Genomic DNA, 22589 nt, shown 5'->3' with positions numbered 1-22589 from the left:
AGTGTGACTTGCAGTGAGAGTGATTGTCCATGTTTCAGTTTCTAATATAAAGTCATCAGTGTTACTATCTCGACTTGTATTTAAGAATAACTTGACTTTTATCTTTAAAATTAACAATAATCTTTATGCATGTACTGAGGCGTTTACTATGGCAATGAGGCAAGCGGATAACGTGCCAGTGTACAGTATCATGTAAAGATGGATGCCTGCTACTGCTCAGCCTGACCTGTGGGTCCTCCTGCCCAGGTCACTTGCATGGGTACTTGAGGTTGCTAGATGTGCCCGTTTTTTCCACCAGGCCGATAAGGAAGACTTTAAAGTGAATGTACCATCAGTTTTTTTACATGAATGGATCGGCGCCAGCATGGGGATGCCAGTGCCATGGTCCATTTTTTGAATTGTCGCCCATTCCCGCGCATGGTGCCAGTCTATTCCCAAGCACCGGTCCAGCATGAAGCACTGGTGGCGGGCCTGCTGGCCCCCAGTGTGATGAAACCCCCTCCCCTCTGTGACGCGGCTTCATTGATTCTCATGGAGCCGTGTCACAGAAGGAAGGGAAATCTGCACACTGGGGGCCAGCGGGTCTTCCCCTAGTCCTTCATGCCGGGAATAGACTGGCGCCGTGCGTGGGAATCGGGCACTGATTCAAAAAAAGGACTGCAGCCCTTGCAGCCCAGCGCTGGTCTGTTCATGTAAAAAACCTAAAGCGATGTACCTATAAACTCTTATAATAAAAAGAAATAAGGGAAGGAATAAAGAAACATGGCCGTTGAGATCCCTTACAGGCAGGATGTTGGGATCTTTGTAGCTGATTTTAGTCAGTCTCTTCCATTTTATCAGGCCATCACTTTAAAGTGTCACTGTCATCATAGAAAACTTTTGACATGTGATAGAGACATGTAAAAAGTTTTGACCGGTCCAGGTCTGAGTGTTCAGACCTTCACCAATCGGGAAAACAAGCCAGGAGAAGACCGTGCTAAGAGCGATCCTCTCCAGGCTCTGTGTCATGTGACATTGACCTCTCCCTGCTCGCTCTCCCGATCGGTACAGGTCTGAAGACTGAGACCCGGACCGATCAAAACCTTTGACATGTCTCAAGTTTTTACAAACGACAGGTACACTGTAAACTTTGGGCCTGTAATTACAGGTAATGGTGGATCACCATAGATGTAAGGTTACTGCATCATAAAGTATATATGTTTCTTTTAGCATATTTCTTTTATTGGTATTATCAGTTTTTATTGTTAGTTGACTCATCATACATTATTGCTTCTTATTACTTAATCTAACTTATCAGAGGTATGAGACATGTTTAAAGCTTCTGTGTGATTTTTGCAAGTAGATGACACAATGACTGGAGATGGAGGAGAATACTTGCGACCTGAAGATTTAAAGGAGCTAGGAGATGATTCACTGCCAAGCAGTCAGTTTCTGGATGGCATGACCTACTTGAGGTACAGCTTAGAAGGTGGACGCTCAGAAAGGTATGTCAATGGAGCCAAAGTACCTATTACAGAATTAGGCTATGTTCACACTACGTAAGTACCGAAGTAATCACAGCCATTGTTGCCAATTTGCAACAACGGCCATGATTACTACGGTGAATATGTAGTTCTGCATCTGAGGGAATCCCGCCCGGAGTGTATACATAGAGTATACACTCCAGCAGGGATCCCTAGCAGCGCAGCAAAAAACTGACATGTCAGTTTTCTGCGGCTGCTATTCACTGAATAGCGGCTGCAGAGAACCTGTCAGTTCACACAATGCAGCGTGCGGGGAATTCGGATGCAGTCGCACACTGGTGCGCCCACATACGAATTCAGTGGCAGTGAAGATCATCCGGTTGGTACTGCAGTACCGGCCGGGATGATCTTTGACAACGGCCGGTGTCTCACGCCATGTGAACATGGCCTTAGGGTACCTGCACACTACAGAATACGCGCAGAGAGTTCAAGTGGATTCTGCCGCGTGGCCTTCACTTGAAGTTCCGCACGTCCCATAGACGCAATAATATGTGCTAGTGATTTCGGCATCCACCCAACGAATTGACATGTCAATCCTTTGGGCGGACGGCGGAATTTGCCGGTAAATATCATTGAGTCTATGGGATGGGTGGAACTTTGTTAGGTCCTGTTATGCTGCACCTATAATACACAGTACATTGAAGGAATAAATGTTTCAGAATGTTCGCATGATAAAATGACAAAGTTGTCACCTGAGAGCCCTAAGTGGGTGACATGCATGTATAAGAGTCTCATTTGCTTTGGTGGTGAGCTTATTTCCGCATTCCCAGTATGGTGCATTCCCAGCACTCTACTACAATTAACTTCCAGTTTAGGAAAATTGCTGCTGCCGATTCAGAGAAGATAGCCGTGATTATCCGCACAATGGAGGCAGACTCCAACAATTTCCCATGGCTTCTAAAAATAACATTCACGTTTTCACTAACCTAATGTCGCAAGTAGATCTGTGCAAGATGGATCTAAAGAAAACTCTTAGAACCATTTAACTTGCTATAAAGCAGGTTACTAGCGGCTTGATATAAAGCAGAAAACTCGCTATACAGGCCTTGAATCCTTTACCCAGGCTTACAGGTTTATAAGGCTGGGTTCACACTATGTATATTTGAGGCTGTATTTGGTCCTCATGTCAGGTCCTCATAGCAACCAAAACCAGGAGTGGATTGAAAACACAGAAAGGCTCTGTCCACACAATGTTGTAATTGAGTGGATGGCCGCCATATAACGGTAAATAACTTCCATTATTTCAATATAACAGCCGTTGTTTTAAAATAACAGCAAATATTTGCCATTAAATGGCGGCCATCCACTCAATTTCAACATTATGTAAACATAGCCTTTCTGTGTTTTCAATCCACTCCTGGTTTTGGTTACTATACAGCCTCAAATATACAGCCTCAAATATACGTAGTGTGAACCCAATATACTGTATGTGTCCATAAAAATACAGAGTAATACATGTAAAGCATACACTTTGTAAAAGCTACGATAAGTACTAACATCAGGCAAACATTACAGTACATGACTAACCACAGTGTTATTTCTCCTAAACTTCCTGCATCTCCCTTTATTTCTGCCTGTGACTTCATAACTATTTCCTTTTCATTGTTTTTTTTTCTTTCTTCTCATTTGTGTGGATGCTGCCAGCAGCACCATGCCTAGGTAGGTATGGCATTGCATGGTACCAGTATGTTCTCCATGAGCTAACCCTATACCACAGCTCCTCATCTATCATTACCTCACTGAATACTAACATAGTCTCACTTGCCTGTTGTAAATCCTGGCTTTAGTTCTGTCATGCTGCTAATATTCTACAGTACGCTTTTAGACAGTGTAAATTTATTATAATTTGACAGTTGTTTTACTGGTTCGGACCACATTATAAATCCATGCCATATGGAGCCAAAGGCTCTTATTGTAACATTAATTTCCTATATACTATCATTTATTTCTATATTTAGTGGTTTCAGAAAGTTATATAGATTTGTAATTTACTTCTATTTAAAATCTCTAGTCTTTCCATACTTATCAGCTGCTGTATGTCCTGCAGGAAATGTTGTTTTCTTTTTGGTCTGACACAGTGCTCTCTGCTGCCACTTCTGTCCGAAACAGGAACTGTCCAGAGCAGCAGCAGATTCTCATAGAAAAACTCTCCTGCTCTGGACAGTTCCTGTCTTGGCCAGAGATGTCGCACTATGTCAGACAGAAAATAAAACAACATTTCCTGCAGGATATACAGCAGCTGATAAGTATGGGGATACTTGAGATTTTTAAATATAAGTAACTTACAAGTCTATATAACTTTCTAAAACCAGTTCATTTGAAACAAAAAGATTTTCGCAGGACAACCCCTTTAAATCATGTATCATGGAGATGTTCTTCATGAACGTACCTTACAGTGATATGGAGTGCATGAAGATCTATATTCTGGACCTTGCAGGGAACATGTGATCTACCATACAGGATCTGAACCCTAAACAGAATTCCTATTTACATATTTCTATTGTTGCTTTAGTTTATTGTCTATCTATGTGTTTGTTTCCTATTGTGAAATCAGATGCCCTGCTTATGTGTGAGGCTGCATGGGCTTTGCTGTTACTGTGTCATACGGTAACCAGTGAATCCACAACAGCAGTGTCTTCCAGGGGATATGCATTTATCATGTTTTTTTTATAATTTAATGTATTTCTTTTTTCCACAATTCTGATTACTAAAATGGTATTGAAATTCAACAACCAGTCACAGAGACCATAAAGCAAATCTGCAAGCATTATAGGGGTACCCCAGCAAAAATCTTTTTCTTTCAAATCAACTGGTATCAGAAAGTTATATAGATATGTAATTTACTTCTATTTAAAAATCTCAAGTCTTCCCATATTTATCAGCTGCTGTATGTCCTGCAGGAAATTGTGTTTTCTTTTCAGTCTGACACAGTGCTCTCTGCTGCCACCTCTGTCCAGAGCAGTAGCAAATCCCCATAGAAAACCTCTCCTGCTCTGGACAGAGGTGGCAGCAGAGAGCACTGTGTCAGACTGAAAATAATACACCACTTCCTGCAGGATATACAGCAGCTGATAAGTATGGGAAGACTGGAGATTTTTAAATAGAAGTAAATTACAAATTTGTATAACTTTCTGATACCAGTTGATTTGAAAGAAAAATATTTTCATGGATAACCCCTTTAAATCAGCAATCACGCATACATATTTGGGGCTTTTAAATATATATATATATATCTTAATATGACTTTCTTTTTCTAGAGGATCCAAAGTCCCAATATAATACTTTTATTAAGCCGTAAAGAATATATGTTAACTGAACCAATGCAAAAAAACATAATTTTTCCCCTGGAAGCTGCACCCAGCGCTAATTGCTAATTTTTCCATTCACCTTCCCATTTCACCCTCACATTTCTGGCGATTTGTATGTGTCAACCGACCAGCCTTCGATCCTTCAGTTCAGACAGGTCCCACACGATAAGTCATCACTCGTATCCTAGGGGCAGCGCCATCATAGACGACTCTGTCATCATACCCCATGACCAGGTGGGTGATTTTGTAATTCTTTACTTTATTCTCTAGTTCTGTATCATAGAGGGCAAACCCATAAACTTTTTAAGCCTCATAGACATGGTACAGAGGCTAAATGGTGGTGACACACGTCATCTTGTACAGCACCATACTGCAGAGCTGCATGAGCCCTGGTATAATGAAAGCTGAGAAGTGATTGGCCGTTGTTCACAGTCTGTTCACACAGTGTATGGCCGTTCTCACAACTGTACATTGCACTGTTTTCAATGGAAATTTAAATTGCTTGCACACCCAAATGTGTCCACAATCCAAGTAAAAGAAAATTATGTTCGCCCGGCCGACTGCAGTATCAGCCAGGTGAACATGTCAAACAGCGGCCGTTGTTTATACAGTGGGTGAACATAGCCTTAGTGAAGTTATTCTCCCTTTACAAGAAGAAAAGATATGAGCCAACTTCCGAAGTTTAATAAGGATTCACTCAAATTTTCTCGACCTTGTACATCTCACTGCTCAATTAGAGAAGTCCGGCGTTTTTGAAAATCCGTCATCCTGCAGGGGGAGGGCGAAAATTGATCACAATTACTAACTTACCTCTCCCTGTGCGGTGGGCTCCGCGATCTCGGGGGTGTCCATGTAACAACTCGGCTGATGGACTAACCGCTCAGCCAGTCAGTGACTGGGGCAGGATGTTGTTTAGCAGCTGGGGGAAAATTATTTCCAGCGGGGGTCCCATGGCGGCTGCCACCGCTCACCACAGGAACAAGGAAAGGTAAGTTAGTAATTGTGATCAATTTCCCCCCTCCCCCTGCTGGGTTTTAGAAAAAGCCGGACTTCTCCTTTAACATTTCCTGGGCCAGTTGCTGTGTGTTGTATGCAGTGTATGCCTAGCATTTGTTTTATCTTTTCACTGAAAGGAAATTACAAAAATATCAGATGTCAATAAATGTTTTTTTTTAGGAAAATTAAAAGCAAAATCAGTTTGTAATATCTTACTCGCATATCTCTACTCAACAGCATTGGCTGTGATTATAGGTGATGGTCAATGGTAATCAATGGTTGTCCATAGCAGTGAAGGAATTAGAACTTCCATTAGGGGTGGTTAAGGCAAAGAAAGGGTCAATGCCAGTATTTCTAGTGGTCTAGAGCAGAAAAAGGGTGAATGTTAACGTCTCCGTTGGGATAAAGAGAGCAGAGAAGGGACTAGTGCACAAATCCCACATGTTCCAGAGAAGTGGATGGGATAATACTTCAAGGGGTTATCCAGCGCTACAAAAACATGGCCACTTTTCTCCCCTCTCTTGCCTCCAGGTCAGGTGCGGTTTGCAATTAAGCTCAATTTACTTCAATAGAACTGAGTTCCAAACCCCACCCAATCTGGAGACAAGAGAGGAGGGAAAGTGGCCATGTTTTTGTAGCGCTGGATAACCCCTTTCATACCTGGAATTAAGTGGTTACTAATACTCACCTCTCCGGGCTCCAGCATTATCCAGGCTAAACTCAGCTTCCCGTTTCCTCAATGCACAGATCATAGTGAGGGGATTGAGAGCACTATTCAGTTGTAACACACTTCACACGCAGCTGTTTAATAATAAAGCAGAAAGTTTAAAGGGGTTATCCAAGATTTGACAAAAAAAAATTAACTATTCAATTGTAAAAAGCTTCTCCAACCTCTTTGATCCTGTGGTTATCCACCATGGAAGCTCCAGCCATTCTGCCAGTAGTATGGAACGTGATTGCTGAGGCCTGGGATTGGCAGCTGCAGTCATGTGTCATACACTAGTGGAAGAATCGGGAGCTAAATGGAGATTTTCGTAGAAGGACCTGAATAAACATGATATCACAGTAGCGAGTAAAGCTTTTTTTTTTTTAACTAGATTTTTTTTGTTGTTAAAACTTGGATAACTTCTTTATAACTGTCATTTCTGCATAACATGATCAGTAAGGCCGGGTTCACACTGTGTTTTTGCAGTCCGTTTAACATATCCGTTTTTAAATGGTTACTTTTAACGTACACAGAAATTGGGCTCAACCGTGTATTTGTGTATGCTAAAAAAAAAAAAAAAAAAAAGAGTAAATTTTTTTAATAATGGAATTCATTGGAATAAACGGATCCCATGGGATTGTACACAATTGCTTTGGTTTTTTCATCCATTTTTTTTTTCCAAAATAAAACATATACGTTAAACGGACTGCAGAAACACAGCGTGAACCCAGCCTAACGTACTGCCATTGTGTGTCTTTTGTCAGTTTCTTTAGAACTTAGTAAATAGATTAATCGGACATTTTCTTCCTTTTACCTGTTTAGGTCTCGTATTTGACAAAAGCCGAACAGAACTCATATCGTTTTAGCTGGGGGAATGACAACCTGGACAACGTGGCGCTCTCCTCCAGCCCCATCCATTCTGGGTAAGTAAATAGAATCTACAGAAAACAATTGTAATCATTTCATTTCTTATTGCCACGAAAGGGAAAACACTTCTGGCTGGCATAGAAACATGGGAAATCTACCATGTACCAGGAGATGGCAGTGTCAGTGCATGAATGTATAGGTAACAATGGATAAGGATTTTTTACAATTATGGCATAGATAGGATAAGGTATATTAATATTCTTCATTGTGGAGCTTTTTGTCACCCAGGACTTTGTACTGTATGATTTATGCTACTTATCATATCTGTGTTATTCGTGGAATGATCTCGGTGACATAAGTAGGGGCTGTTAAAGCTGATTTCCCTGTGATTTACTAAATTGCAGGATCAGAGAATGCCGGTTACTAGTAGAGACGAAGGAGCTGAGAATGACTCACAGCGGAATTTACAGCTCTCGGCCAATTATCTTACGTCAACAGACTAATGCGTAACCTACAGAATTGATTTCACAGGTCGGGGCTGTTTACCGGCATAGTGCAATGAAATTGCAGTCTAAAGCCATGTTCACACTGCGTAAATACCGTAGTAATTCTATGGAACTTATGTAGTGGTACATCTGAGGGATCCCTAGCGGCGTTGCAAAAAACTGACATGTCATTTTTCTGTGGCCGCTATTCAATGAACAGCGGTCGCAAAAAAGCCTGTCAGTTCACACAATGGAGCGAGCGTCTCTGGCCGCACGCTCCAATGTGAGCAGCGGGGAATTTGGATGCGAACACGCACGGATGCGCCTGCATCCAAATTCAGCAGCAGTAAAGGTCATCTGGCCGGTACCACAGTACTGGCCGGGATGATCTTCCCAGACACCGGCCGGGTCACAAAACGGACAGTGTCTTACAGAGTGGAAACACGGCCGAATGCTGAAGGCGTCCTTCAGATGATGCAAAGGAATCCACCATATTTCCTATGTCTTTTAAAGCCGCTGCTGATATTAGTACTGCTGGCATTGGCTCAAAAAGCTCCATCAAAAACTGCATATGTGTTACCAAAAGCTATGTTCACACAACGTCAGAAAAAGAGATAAGGTGTCATTTTTTTTTCTTTTTAAAATGTATGCCGCCCTAAGGCTGCCTGGGAAAAATGGATACAGCCACGATTTCCTAGGGCTGCATCCGACTTCTTTAGCAACTGGTAATCAGTTCAAGTTCGGCAGAACGCGAGCGTGCGTGAGGGTTGCTCATCTCTACTAGTTATCAAATAAAACTGAAAAAGGGGTCTTCTTCTGAGTTGAGTTTGTCGCTATGGCTGCAATAAGCCGATTTCCCACATCCAGATACAGGAAGCTGTAGAAATGGAGCAGGAACCACATAAATATGTTCTTCATGCCAAATACCAGTTTAGTGACTTTACAAGCTATTTTGTAATCTAAATATGCTCATAATGTTTTTTTTCTTTTTCTTCTTGAAACTGGCGATTACTCTTTTGTATTACCGAATTAGTGGGGTCACTTCTGTTTAAAGGGGTACTCCTGCGCTTATAAAAAAAAACAAAAAAAACAATCATAAACATAGTTTTCCCACTTACCATCCCTGTTTGCAGGTCCCTGAAGCTCCAGTTGGTGGCTTCATTTTTTCTTTACTTCCTGGTTTGGGCTTTCCCATGATGCACTTTGTCTCCTGTGATGTCTAACTGACTCTGTAAAACTGTTAGATGGCTTACATCTTGTTCGGCCAATCAGAGCTGAGCAACCTGTGTCATAGGACAAAGAGAGGCTGGCTTAACAGACCTGCCTCCCTCTTCATGATGTCATTGTAACAAAATGGCTTCCACAGAGCAGCCTGGGGTCAACAGTCAATAGGTAAGAATGAGTTTACTTCACTTCCTGGTGGGGGATGGAGGGGGGAAAGATAGGGAAGGGGGGCAGATAGGTGATTGAAGCATATTACAATGTTATATAACTTTTGTAATGTGTTTCAATTACTGGGAAAAAGCTTTTCACTGGAGTACCCCTTTAAGTTAAATAAAATGGCCAGTCTCTTGGCTTTAGGCCAAAATGCCATAAAAGATATAGAGACCGCTTGTATCTGCAAACCTCTGCTACATCTTTTACCTCTGTCTCTTTTTCTATCTTTCTTTTATTTCTCATGACTAATCTGTTCTGTTTCAGCCGCATATCTCCTTGTCTTGACCGAGACCACAGCAGGTGATCCTTTGTGTTTAATATGTGATTGCATTATTTCCACACCGTATGCCCGTAATTCACATCAGGATGCTTTAGTGTTTTCCCATCTCATGATTGGCTCATTGCACACATTGCACAGATATCCAGAATGTGTTACTGCAAAAAGCATCCCCGAACAAAAAGATTCTTATTGAAATACTCCTAGTATGGTCCAAAAAAGTTTGAGTTAGTTCACTTAGTATAGATTATATATATATATATATATATATATATATATATGGTTCACATAGAAAAACACACAACCCAGTCATTCAGAAACAGGTTATGCTGGTCCTTCTCAGGCCTCATCTCTTCCATTTTTGGAGGGAAGGATGATGGTACCATCTTAGTTTCTAGTCCATAGGAATACGATATAGGGTGAGCCTGTGGTATCACCAGTACGGTAAAGGACAGCAGCTTCTTGTACTATATTATGTCTAATATCAGCCAGTTACTGAAATCTGTTTTTTTGAAGATTTGGTGAAACTTCTTTGGGAAACCCAACCATGATTCCTGCGTTTAAAGGGGTTATTCAGTGCTACAAAAACATGGCAACTTTCTTCCAGAGACAGCACCACTCTTGTCTCCAGTTTGGGTGGGGTTTTGCTACTCCATTCCATTAAAGTGAATGGAGCTTAAATCGACTCTTTACTCACAATCTGCCCCTTCCTCAAAACCACTTCGGATAGCTGCTTTTAATCCAAGCCCTAGGCCTGCACCACCTCTCTTTCCCTCCTCCCCGCCCTCTTCATCATTAGAAATGCCCCGGGCAGGATTTCTCCTATTCATCACTTGTCTGAACACTGCACATGGGCTGGATCGTTAAGGCACCTGTGCAGTGTTCAGACAAGTGATGAATAGGAGAAATCCTGCCCGGGGCATTCCTAATGGTGAAGAGGGCAGGAAGGAGGGACAGAAAGGCGTCGCAGGCCTAGGGCACACACACTCTAGGCCACACCAATTTGACGCAGGGCTGCAAGTTTAAAAGTTGCTTTTTAGTACGATAACTGCATCAGCTGCCGAACGGACCCCAGGACAGATCTTGGATTAAAAACAGCTATCCGAAGGTACAAGTGGTTTGGAGGGGGGGGGGCAGAGTTGCTTTAATTGCGAACCACACCTGAACTGGAGACTAGAGTGGTGCTGTCTCTGGAAGAAAGTGGCCATGTTTTTGTAGCGCTGGATAACCCCTTTAATATTAAATCTCCTATGTAGCTAGAGGTAATAATTCTAGTTAGTTGAGAAGACTAAATCAAGAATCAACATTTACAGGTCTAGTAGGGCTAACTTTTACTGAATGAATGTGTGAGCCCCGGTTAGGGCTGTGTTTTAGTGGATTAACATACAGTATTCAGAGTTTTTGCTACTAAACATTGAAGCAGCCTGATCGTCCTGAATAACAACAAAATTGTCTGATTGTTGTTGTTCAGTGGACATTTTTTTTTATGCATCCTCACTTGGCATTTTGGCATATTATCCTATGTTATGTGAATAGTATGCATGGTATGGCACCCCCAGAGCACAGACAATGTGGAATGGTATCCATAGCATTGGTGACAACCAGTCCTTGTTCCTCATCATTCGGAGCATTTCTATGGTGAAGTTCACCATTCACTTTTGTATTGTCATTCCTTTTCATTTGCAAAAGTGCATGTGAGGTTGTTTTTTTTTTTATGTTGGGCTAAAAAAAGCTTGAAACTTTTATTTACAGGTGTAAATATAGCAGGAAACATATAGTTGCAAATATATATATGCAACTTTGCATAGCTAGGACTAGTCTGCATTTAGTGGTGCTCTGTAGCCTCTGTCTCTGTGAGTTACCTTGCTTTTAAGCAGTCTTAGGCCCTTTCAGACTTGTCCGTGCCCGTTTTACGGTCAGGAAATACTGATCAGGAACCTTTCAGGAGGTTTCAGGAAACCATTAGTGTTTCCTGACCATAAAAACGGAGAAGGAAAAACAACAACCACACTTACCTACTGCAGCAGTGCTCCCCTCCGGCTTCTCCCTCTATGTCCAGGGTTTGCAAACATCACTCATGCAACACTGAGTCAGTGGGGAGAGTGGCCTTTTGTGGCCAGAGGCACAATGTTGCCTCTGGCCAGAAGAGTGTTTGGCAGGGCTGGGAGCTTACGGCTCCTGGCTCTTTCAAATACAGCACTACATTTAACTGTATGCACTCTTGGTTATAAGCACATACAGTAAAGGGCCAGCACCAGAACCTGGCAGCACTTGCCTTGCTGCTGGCGCTGGGCTGGGCTGCCAAGCAATTTGGGACAGTTTTCGAATGCACATCCAGATCATCAGGTGGTCTCGGCTAGGTTCACTCTCCTTCTAAACCCAAATAGGTAGAGATCTGTCAAGAAAGCTGGGGGTGCTGAGGGGTGCTGGCTAAGACTGGAACTGGCTTGCTGACTTAAAGGGAACCAATCACACTAAAATTGGCCATAAAGCTAAGTAAACGTGCTGGTACATCAGCCAGCACGCTTCCTAAACATCCCTCTGTACCCTCCGTCCCATGTACATACAGCCCCTAAAGTTAGTTTAATAGTCTCCCGCGCTCTATGTAAATTACCATGCAAGTAGTCACAGTGGGCGGGTGGCTGGTCAAGTAGTCACGGTGGGCGGGGGCTTCTTCAAGTAGTCACTGGGTCCTGGGCCGGCTCCGGCGCTGTAATCATTGGAAAGCGGCGCCTGGTAACGTCACTCGGGGGGACCGGCATTGCACGTCGGCCACACTGACGTCTTTACTATACTGTGCATGCGCAGTACAGTGGGTGAAGCCGCTGCTGTACTAGGCGCAGTACAGCAGCGTCTTATTCGGCTGCACTGAGCATAGTAATGACACCCCCCCCCCCCCCTCCCCCGAGTAACATCACCAGGCTCCTCTTTCCAACACGCCCAGAGGGGCGTGATTACAGTGCCGGAGTCAGCCCAGGACCCAGTGACTACTTGAAGAAGCCCCCGCCCACCGTAACTACTTGCATGGTAATTTACTTAGAGCGCGGGAGACTATTAAACTAACTTTGCGGGCTGTATGTACATGGGACGGAGGGTACAGGGGGATGTTTAGAAAGCGTGCTGGATCATGTACCAGCACGTTTCCTTAGCTTTATGGCCAATTTTAGTGTGATTGGTTCCCTTTAAAGCCCCATTTCCAGAATGGTTATATAGTTAATAATCACAATAAACATCTGACATCCTGCGGTCCTTAATTTTAGCACCAAAAATGATCTTTAATAAATGAGAGTGAGAGAAGCAAGTCATCTGATTTAGTCCACTATCAGTCAGCAGGGTATACTGCAAATTGGTGTAGTAAACATAGAAAAATGAGCATAAAATGGCTTTATGGTATTAGGTTTAATACTGAATGGCCACTTTATTAATGACCCCCATCTAGTAGTGTGTGTTATGCCTCCTTTGCCCTGCAGCAGTTGTGCATAGTGGCAAAATGGCTCTGCAGGAATATTGGCAATATAATGGCAATATATCCTTAACAAAAAGTAGAGGTCATTACGTACCTCATCCCAGTGATTTTCTATAGGAATGAGGTTTGGGAACTATGAAATGAGCGTTGGGGAGGCAAATAAAGCAGTCATATTTCTGGAACCAAACCATGACTGGACAACCTTTGTACATTGCCTCCTTGATAAAATTGCATGAGAAAAGTCCACAGGGTTGGCAGTTCTGTAAAGTGTTCTAATGTGGAGTAACACTGGGACTGATCTTGATTTTATGTTGCATAATAACATGGCCATTCAGTATGTGTGTAATGCACAGTGTTGAGATGTATAAATATATATATATATATATTGTATATATATTTATTTATGTGTGTGTGTCTATACTGTATATATATGCATGTTAAAAACTTGCACCATTCACATGGATTATGGATGCATGCTGTTCCTTCCCCAGCACAGACCCGTGTGAAGTAGCATTTTTCTATTGACAGCCTTATATATTAACTTTTTTGTGCTCCTTCTCTGATGTGAAGCATGTGGAATCTATTTCGGCTTACCCACGTGTTTGTTTCGTTCTTCCATAAATGTTTGGCATGATTTTCCTTGACACATTAAAACTGATCCTGCAAACAGGGCTCTAAAGAATTGAAAACCCTTCTCTCCTTAGCCTATTCCTCAGAAATGTAAAACGATATGCATGTGCTACACAGATGACATTAGGTGTGACACACGTATTGGAAAAACAACCCTGACCTCCCAATGCTTTTTCATTACAAGGGTCTACCTATTTTGTATCCACATATGTATCTAAATTGTGCAAGATGAGTCAATTACAAAATGTGACATATGTCAAAAATGTTGAATTGTTCCATAATTTTGAATGCTTTCTGTTTTCCCCTTAGTTTCTTAGTTAGCTTCATGGTGGATGCCCGTGGAGGTGCCATGAGAGGTTGCAGGCATAATGGACTTCGAATCATAATTCCACCTCGAAAATGCACAGCCCCTACAAGAGTGACATGCCGTTTGGTTAAGCGTCATCGATTGGCGACCATGCCTCCAATGGTGGAAGGAGAAGGTCTTGCCAGTCGGCTTATTGAAGTTGGACCTTCTGGAGCTCAGTTTCTTGGGTAAGTTTTATATACTGTAAAATACACCTCTTACCTGTAACCTAGCTATTGAGCTATTGATATAGCCAGCATCGCAGCATTAACAGAGTCTGGTAAATATTTCCTAGTGGTGCAATCTCTAATTCACAAAGGTCCATCCAGTGAAAAATGAAGAAGAAATAGCACAGCACTCACCAACATATGGAAAACTTGCAATCGTTATTCCATCAAATGATAAAATCCATAGGACAACTATGCCTCAAACAGAGTGAAAGCTGTTTTGGGCAATCAAGCGCTGCATCAGACTCATGTCTGTTGAAGGGCTTGATTGCCCGAAACAGCTGTTATTCTGCTTGAAGCATGTGCCTTCCATATTAGCCTGTTGTCCTATGGATTTTTATCGTCTGATGGAATAAAGATTGCAAGTTTACCATATGTTGGTGAGTGCTCTCCTACTTCTTCTTCTTATTTCACTAGCTGTTGATCTATGGTACTAAATAACAAGCAGGACAGGACCTGCTGACTGTGCATATGCATCATTGCCATCTGTTTTAATACCTACTTTTTATTCTATGTATAGATTTTACCAATTATAAAATGTACTTTAAATGGCATGCACCCTAATATAGATACAGCAGGGGAAACATATGTCATTAGGTACATATATATATATTTTAGAACTAATTTTATTTAGCCTAAATGGAGAGTCTAAGGCATGGGTCTCCAAACTGCGGCCCTCCAGCTGTTGCAAAACTACATTTCCCATCATGCCTGGACAGCCAAATCCAAAGTTTTAGCTGTCCAGGCATGATGGGAGTTGTGGTTTCGCAACAGCTGGAGGGCCGCAGTTTGGAGACCCATGATCTAAGGGCTAATTCGCACCTCTGGATCTAGGAGCCATGGAAATCGATGAGTTCATACTGTATCTTCTTTGCGCCTCATATCATATGGAGTTTTTTTCTAAGGAATATAAGAGAAAATTGTTGTGTACCATTGGATTCTATATCACTTAGCTATTTTCCCTAGTGAGGAGCAGGCCCATAATATGTTGCTGTATAGATCCACCACCCAAAGGCACATGGAGTTTGGAGAACCGTGTGGAATATGTGCATGACCCATTATAGTCAGAATTGTTTCTATTTTTTAATTTTATTATCTGTAAATATTTTAAAATTAAACAAGGGCAGAGGTAGCAACCTTTTTGTATACTAGTGCCTGATGGGACACTGATGGATTGCCTGCTCAGCCAATCAGCTAAGTGGGCAATCCCATCAGTCGGGCAGTGAGTTACCAGAGCCGGGTATGTGACATACTCGCATATCTGGCAAAAATGACACTGGGCGGCTCCCAGAGAGACCAGAGAGCTGCGCTACAGAGGCACAGCAACGGGTTGGTATACTTTGTTTATTATGTTCCTGCACCCCTCTGCCTTTCAGTGAATTTTGCATTTCGTTTGACTTTCTCTTTAAGGGTAGCTTCACACATAGCTGAATCACAGTGGATTTCACAAAGCAAGTTCGCAGCGAAATCCGCTGCGATTCCCACTACTGTCAGTTTGTATGGGTTTACATACTCGCAGTAGAATTATGTAAAGCAGCATTCCCCTTTACCCACAGCAGCCCGATGAATACTTTACCCATCCGCACTCCGGCCTGCTTCCCGATGCCCCCCCAGCCAATCAGTGGTGATGTCAGGGAGCCAGGAACCACAGAAGCAGGCGGGACTGCGGACCGGTAAAATATTCACTGGTCAGCGGTGGGTAAAGGGGTATGGTGCTTTACATAATTCCACATACAAACTGATAGTACCGGGAATCACAGCGGAACCCGCAGTGTGAAATCCGCTGCGATTCTGCTATGTGTGAAACTACCCTAAGAATGCATATGCAATGGTGCCTAAAAGTTTGTGAGGTTTTCAGAATTTCTATATTTATACTTTTAACCTAAAACTACAGGTTTTTACACAAGTCCTAAAAGTAGATTAAGAGAACTAGACCAAACAAATGAGTCAAGAATATTAGGCTTGGTCATTTATTTATTAACGAAAATGATCCAAAATCTCTATCAAAAACTTATTGTTGGGGGGCCTGTCGGAAGATGGGGGTAAGAGTTCCCTTGTGAACAAACTAGCCGCTATCGGAACGGTACTTATCTCGTGCAGATGGTATAGTGTTGTGGCCCCGGCCTCTAGTGAATGGAAGGCCTTGGTGGAGAAGGTCAGGTTCTATGAGGAATGTGGGGCAAAAAAGGGTTCACAAAAAGTATTGAGCAGATACACTAAAATATGGTCATTTTGGAAATAAAGAAAGATGGTCCTTCCCCTCCCCCCCCCCCCCCCCCCCCCTTTTGCCCTTCTCTCACCGTAGCATGGGGTTGGAATGGGTGGGGGGGTGGTTGGTAACTAAGGATGTGTAGTCTCGTAATGATGGGCTAGGCATAAGCTGGATAAGTTATAGGCTTGTAAATTGTAATTTGGTATGTCTAAGCTAAAAATTAAAAAAAAAAAAATTTGTAAGAAATTTGAAAATTTTAATTTTCTGTGCAGAGATTAAAAAAAAATATATGAGTGGTAAGTGATAAGTATTTAAACCTTCAGGGGGCATTCACATGTTTCATAACTATGGTCTGTTGCCGGACGATGTGCTACGGGCCAGAATCTGGACCTCCAGGCATCATCATTCATGATGATGACGGGAGCTCCGAAACTGTTTAAGCCTTTGTGCTACTGTACTGACACAGAATGATATTGGATCATTTTCCTCAATAGATAAATTGGCAAGTCTAATATTTTGATTCATTTGTTTGATTTGGTTTTTGCTTTCTACTTCAAGGATTTTATATAGAAATATTGAAAATTATCGTAAACTTTTAAGTACCACTGTATTTGGGATTTGTATTCTAAGCCAATTGTTCTGTGAAATCTATTTTTTTCACATTTACTTGAACCCCAAACTCTTTTAATGCCATATAAAAACAACCCACAACACACAAAAATATTTACATTGACAACACCCTACTCCCAAGTAAAACCCAATTGTTCTCTTACACTCTGGCATGTGACACTGTACCAAATACTTTTTTCCAAATTCCCTTTTCACCTCTAAGATAAGCTGAAATTCCTCTTACCTATGTTCTTTCTCCCACTGCTGCTTTGGATGCACTCAGTAAACTCCACCTTCCTACCGCTCCTCCCCCTCTAAATGAGGGAGAAAGCTTGGTCAGCCGAATCCTTCAACTGGGACCTCCTGGGACCAAATTCCTTGGGTAGGATAGACTTAAGATCAAGTTGATGGATGCCGGCCTCGTCCCCGTTGTTCTTCAGTATTATTTCCTTTTTGTCAGTGACTTGCTCCCCTGATTTTTTGTCGGTGTATTTTTTATTTTTAGCAGTTTTGGTCTGATGAAGTATTTTAATCTTTGTGTGTTTCTTGTTTTAGTGGTACTGTATGTGACTTTCTCTCTTCTGTGTATTATTTAGTGGTGTTCATTCTTTTGGTTGAGCATGTGATTTTTTTTTTTTTTTGTAGTAACTGATTTGGAGTCAGAGGAACCTGGATCATAAATTTTGACAGCATGTTCATTGGCAATGACTTAAATAGTAGTGTGGCCCAAAATTTATCAACTTCCACATTTGATAAAAAATTATCCAAAGTCTAAACTGGTTGACTTATCATTACTTAGATAATGATTGTAGATGTCAACTTCTACTGTGACCTTTATGTTTCCAGTTCTCAGTGCAATGGATTTGTTTCCTCCACCCTGTGTTATGTGTGTGCTTGCCGATGAAAAATCCCAGGTTTCTTTGTCCCTTCAAAAAGTCACTTCTTTCTCTAATCTCTTAATATGCTATATTGCTACTCAGGCCAGTGATCGTGGAGATCCCTCATTTTGCGGCACTGCGTGGAAAAGAGCGAGAGCTTGTGATACTGCGCAGCGAGACGGGTGACAACTGGAAAGAACACTTTTGTGAATTCACAGAAGATGAACTCAATGAAATACTGAATGGGATGGATGAAGGTATTGTTGCTATATGTCTGTGTAGGTCTTCTACTATGCTTGTTATCCTTTAAAATAATGGAATTTCAAATAGTACCAAATTTACTCATAAATTTGAAGGGGTATTCCATTAAAAATTCTCTTTTCCCATCCAAAGGATAGGGGAGAAGTAGCAGGTCATGGGAGGTGGGGGGGTCCGACCTCTGAAACACCCCCCCCCCCCCCCCCCCGACGATCTCGGTATTGGGCCCTGCCAGTACTGTTATGAATAGAGCTCCAGGTACGGCCCGTGACCCGCGACTCTATTTATTCCATTTATGCATAAAAGCAGAGTACATGGCTCTTCTAGTGTACTCGGCTCTTTCTGCACTTCAGATCCGATGGGCCTGATAGAACATTGGGGGCGTACAGAGATCGGATCCCTCACGACCTACTTTTCCCCCATCCTGTGGATAGGGGAAAAGTAAATTTTTCATGAAATACCTCTTTAAGTCTTCCTTCATATCTGCAGTGGAGGGGTCTATATCACAGAATCTATTTAAATAACAGGACAAAAAAATGCTGCATGCAATAATTTTTTGTCCTTTTGGATCCTACAAATTAATAGATATGAATGGAAATCCCTGCAGATACATATAAAGTCAATGCGGTCTGTAGCGCTCCGTTGGTTTCTATAGTTTGAAGAAAGCCTATAAAATAAATACTATGTAACCATTGGTGAGGTTAGACTTGGTTCACACTACGTCTTTGCAATCCATCTTTTTCATCCATTTTTGCAAAAAACAGATGGAAAAATGGATGCATTTGTGTACATCCGTTTTTCCAATGACTTCCATTATAAAAAAAAAGCTGATCAAAATGCATCCTTTTTTTTTAACGTGCACAAGAATAAAGTCAAGTATGTGTTGGTGTATTTTATGTTGTGTTTTGTTGGTGTACGTGTTTTGATCCTTTTTTTGTAATGGAAGTCAATTGCACACAATTGCATCTGTTTTTATATCTGTTTTTTTTGCAAAAATGGATAAAAAACATGGATTGCAAAAACGTAGTGTGAACCCAGCCTTAGCTGGATGCAAAAGAAAGTTGAGTACTCTGCAGGATTGGATAAACTGGCTACTGCATGTTGTTTTTTGGCTATTGCTTAAGTGCACTTTTTCTCTTTTTAGTTCTTGACCCACCTGAAGAACTGGAAAGAAAACGCATTTGCCGCATTATTACTCGAGACTTTCCACAGTATTTTGCAGTGGTTTCTCGTGTGAAACAGGACAACAACTTGATTGGACCTGAAGGAGGAATTCTTAGCAGCACTGTGGTCCCTCAAGTCCAAGCTGTCTTCCCAGAGGGTGCACTTACTAAGAGAATCCGTGTTGGCCTTCAGGTATGTACTTATCTACAAGACATTACAGTATAGAAAGCATTGTATACAATTTTCTGGAAAGACATTATTGTTGTCTGATTTGGCCAATCTTTCCTTACTCAGTTCATAGTAAAAATGAGCCCTTACTCCACCCAATGAGACTTGTCGGTCATCTTCCACCAATATTGTGCATAGTATGTTCATGCTCAGTAAATTAGAATTGTATACATAAAAACAATTTGAAATCAGCATTCTTTCTTGTATTAAAATTAAAGGCCCAGCCAATGCATGCAGAACTTGTGAAGAAGATACTAGGCAACAAAGCAACATTCAGTCCAATTGTAACATTGGAGCCAAGAAGAAGGAAATTTCACAAGCCTATAACAATGACTATTCCAGTTCCAAAGGCCTCTAGTGAAGCGATGCTGAATGGATATGGTGGTGATACACCAACACTACGTTTACTATGCAGTATAACCGGTTAGTATTTTGTAATGCATTATAAATACTATATCACACTGTTTTGACATACACTGGATGAACCCAACTATCTTGTAAGAAAACAATGGCATTTTCCTTTAAATTTATTTCTTGTGGCAAACAGATGGGTCCCTTTTGCCAACATAGTCAGTCCAGCGCACTTTCACCAGTACAGTACCATGGCATAGTGTAGGGAGTAGTTTCTGTGCTGTGAACAGCCACAGAATTAATAGAAAGGAAGAAGCATCTCTGAAATGAGAACTGTCTGTGAACAATGGGAGAGATTATAAGGTGAGAGTGCCGAAATCACTTTGTCACCACTTTGAATGGGTAATCTAAGAAAACCATATTGAAATCCATTGAATATAAAGGTATGCTTTTAGGTATTACACAAGTATAATGTAGGATGTCGGCTCACCTGTTTTTGTCCGGGACTAAATTAGTTAGTAGGAGAGTGCACGGAACCTGGGTAGCCATCCCATTGTAACAAGAATTCCATGGAAACAAAATGAGGATCCAGCACATCCAAAAGAAAAAAGAACGGTTAAAACGTGAAACTTTAATTCATATTAGATTAAAAACGAGACCCTCTCTAGGGAGTGCTATGGCTGGACGATGTGTTTCACGCATGTGCACTTAATCATGTCTCATGCTGAACATGACTAAGTGTGCATGCGCGAAACGCGTCGTCCAGCTGTAGCACTCCCTAGAGAAGGTCTTGTTTTTAATCTAATATGAATTAAAGTTTCACGTTTTAACAGTTCTTTTTCTTTTGGATGTGCTGGATCCTTAATTTATTTTCCCTCGATCGCTTTAAGTATTGTCTATACTAGACTTAAGTCTTTCACTTGTGTCCTGTAAATTCTAGGTGCAGGGTACATTTTATCAATGCACTGCATAGGTTTTAGTGTTGATGAGATCATGACAGCATGCATTATACATTTCAAACATTTTACAAGCATGTAAAAAGTTACTATCAGTTGGGGTCTAAGTTCTAATGCCCCCTCTGATCATTACATTTAGCCATGTGAAGCACACAGCACCGGGCTTCACCCAACTTTAGACCCCATTTCCTGCAATCAGTCAGATTGAACGTTGCATATGCTACAGGCTTCACCTTAAGAGAACAGATCGCTTAGGGAGAGCAGCCAAATGATAACACTGCTGGCTGCTGATTAAAGCGCTCAATCCAGTGAAATCCTACGTGCATTGCTCCCTGGGAAACATGAATATGCAAAAGAAGAGCCCGTGGAGCCTCATTTAAGAGTTTTGAAACTCAGGACTAGCCAGATATCCCTCTGGGAAGTACTAAGCCAAGGGGTGGCTCCTGAAGAGAATCCACCAAAACCACCACCTGGCCTTGGTTTTTCCCTTGTCATTACTTTGACTTATAGGGCCACCTAATTTGGTGGTTTCTCTACAGGAGTCACCCCTTGGCTGGGTCCTTCCCGGAGGGATATCTGGCTAGTCCTGTGTTTTGAGACTCAAATGAGGCTTCATGGGCTCTTCTTTTGCATATACATGCTTCACCTGGCTGTAGTGAATGATCGGAGGAGGTTTCGGTGCTGAGACCCCAACCAGTCAAAACTTTTTACTCCCCTGTGCGAAATATCAAAAGTTTATTTACATGACAATAATGCTCTCAGACAAGATACAACTTCATCTTTTTGTACAATGTGTGTTTGCCTTTAGGTGGTACAACCCCTGCACAATGGGAAGACATCACCGGAACAACACCGCTTACATTCGTTAATGAATGTGTCTCCTTTACTACTAATGTATCTGCCAGGTAACCTTATATACAAGTCAGAATATCTTTTTTTTTCCCAAAATCTATTTTTATTGATTAACTAAACAAAAGAAAGTACAGAAGCATTAGGCATACAGATACATACAGAATTTTGTATGTGGACAAGCTGAAGCTTGCAGGCATTTATAGAGAAAAATAAAACAAATTTGCATAAAACAAGTCAGAGATGTTATATATTTAACTTATATTTATTGTGCTGATTGAGTCGTACAGGGTTAGGATAGTGGGTTACTTATTTTAGTGGAAGCTCTTAAATATTTCAAAGAGGCCCATAGCTCACTGAACCGATAAGGGATTGAGTGTCCATTGTTTTTTTTGTACAGTTGTCAGAACTTTATCCAAGAAGGGTTTGATCACTGTCCAATGCAGCCATCGATGTAATAGGGTACCCTAAGAGCCCCTGCAGTGCCCTCTCCCCACTTACGGTCTTCTCTCCTGGGCTCCGCAGCTTCCCAAAAGCACAGGAGAGAAGATCGGGAGTGGGAAGAGGTAAGGTATCAGGTGTTTGGGCAATCGTCGGCTCCACAGCGCTATTACACGTAGCAATCCGCGGTCAGCGCCCGATAGTTTGTAGGTCCTAACCTAAACCAACGATCAGCCGATGATCATTTCCTCAGCTGATCGGTTTTTCTATCTCGAGCAGATTCATCTGATTATCACTCCGTGTAATAGGGCCCATAGTGGAGAGTTTGGTCTCTATGTGTAGAGAAAGGAGTCTTAAGTATTGTTCAACTAGAGC

At 41.7% G+C, this 22589-nt stretch overlaps 1 protein-coding gene across 27 annotated transcripts in view; it reads left to right on the top strand.

Annotated features, from left to right (window-relative positions):
• Positions 1-22589, top strand: part of ANK2 (ankyrin 2) — a 382082-nt gene that overhangs the window by 317744 nt on the left and 41749 nt on the right. For 15 of the 27 annotated variants that reach the window (XM_069978472.1, XM_069978476.1, XM_069978477.1 and 12 more), the window contains 9 exons: positions 1343-1484; positions 4963-5065; positions 7356-7456; positions 9587-9622; positions 14005-14229; positions 18070-18224; positions 19370-19581; positions 19836-20040; positions 21733-21829. In XM_069978472.1, the coding sequence (XP_069834573.1) occupies positions 1343-1484; positions 4963-5065; positions 7356-7456; positions 9587-9622; positions 14005-14229; positions 18070-18224; positions 19370-19581; positions 19836-20040; positions 21733-21829 (1276 nt within the window). Of the gene's footprint in view, positions 1-1342; positions 1485-3167; positions 3183-4962; positions 5066-7355; positions 7457-9586; positions 9623-14004; positions 14230-18069; positions 18225-19369; positions 19582-19835; positions 20041-21732; positions 21830-22589 lie in introns of all 27 variants that reach the window. The other 12 variants (XM_069978465.1, XM_069978482.1, XM_069978487.1 and 9 more) reach the window with 4 other exon arrangements.

The sequence above is a fragment of the Dendropsophus ebraccatus genome, chromosome 7, assembly GCF_027789765.1.
Source record: "Dendropsophus ebraccatus isolate aDenEbr1 chromosome 7, aDenEbr1.pat, whole genome shotgun sequence".
NCBI lineage: Eukaryota > Metazoa > Chordata > Amphibia > Anura > Hylidae > Dendropsophus > Dendropsophus ebraccatus.
The sequence above is the reverse complement of the archived record's forward strand: the minus strand, read 5'-3'. Positions and strand labels throughout refer to the sequence as shown.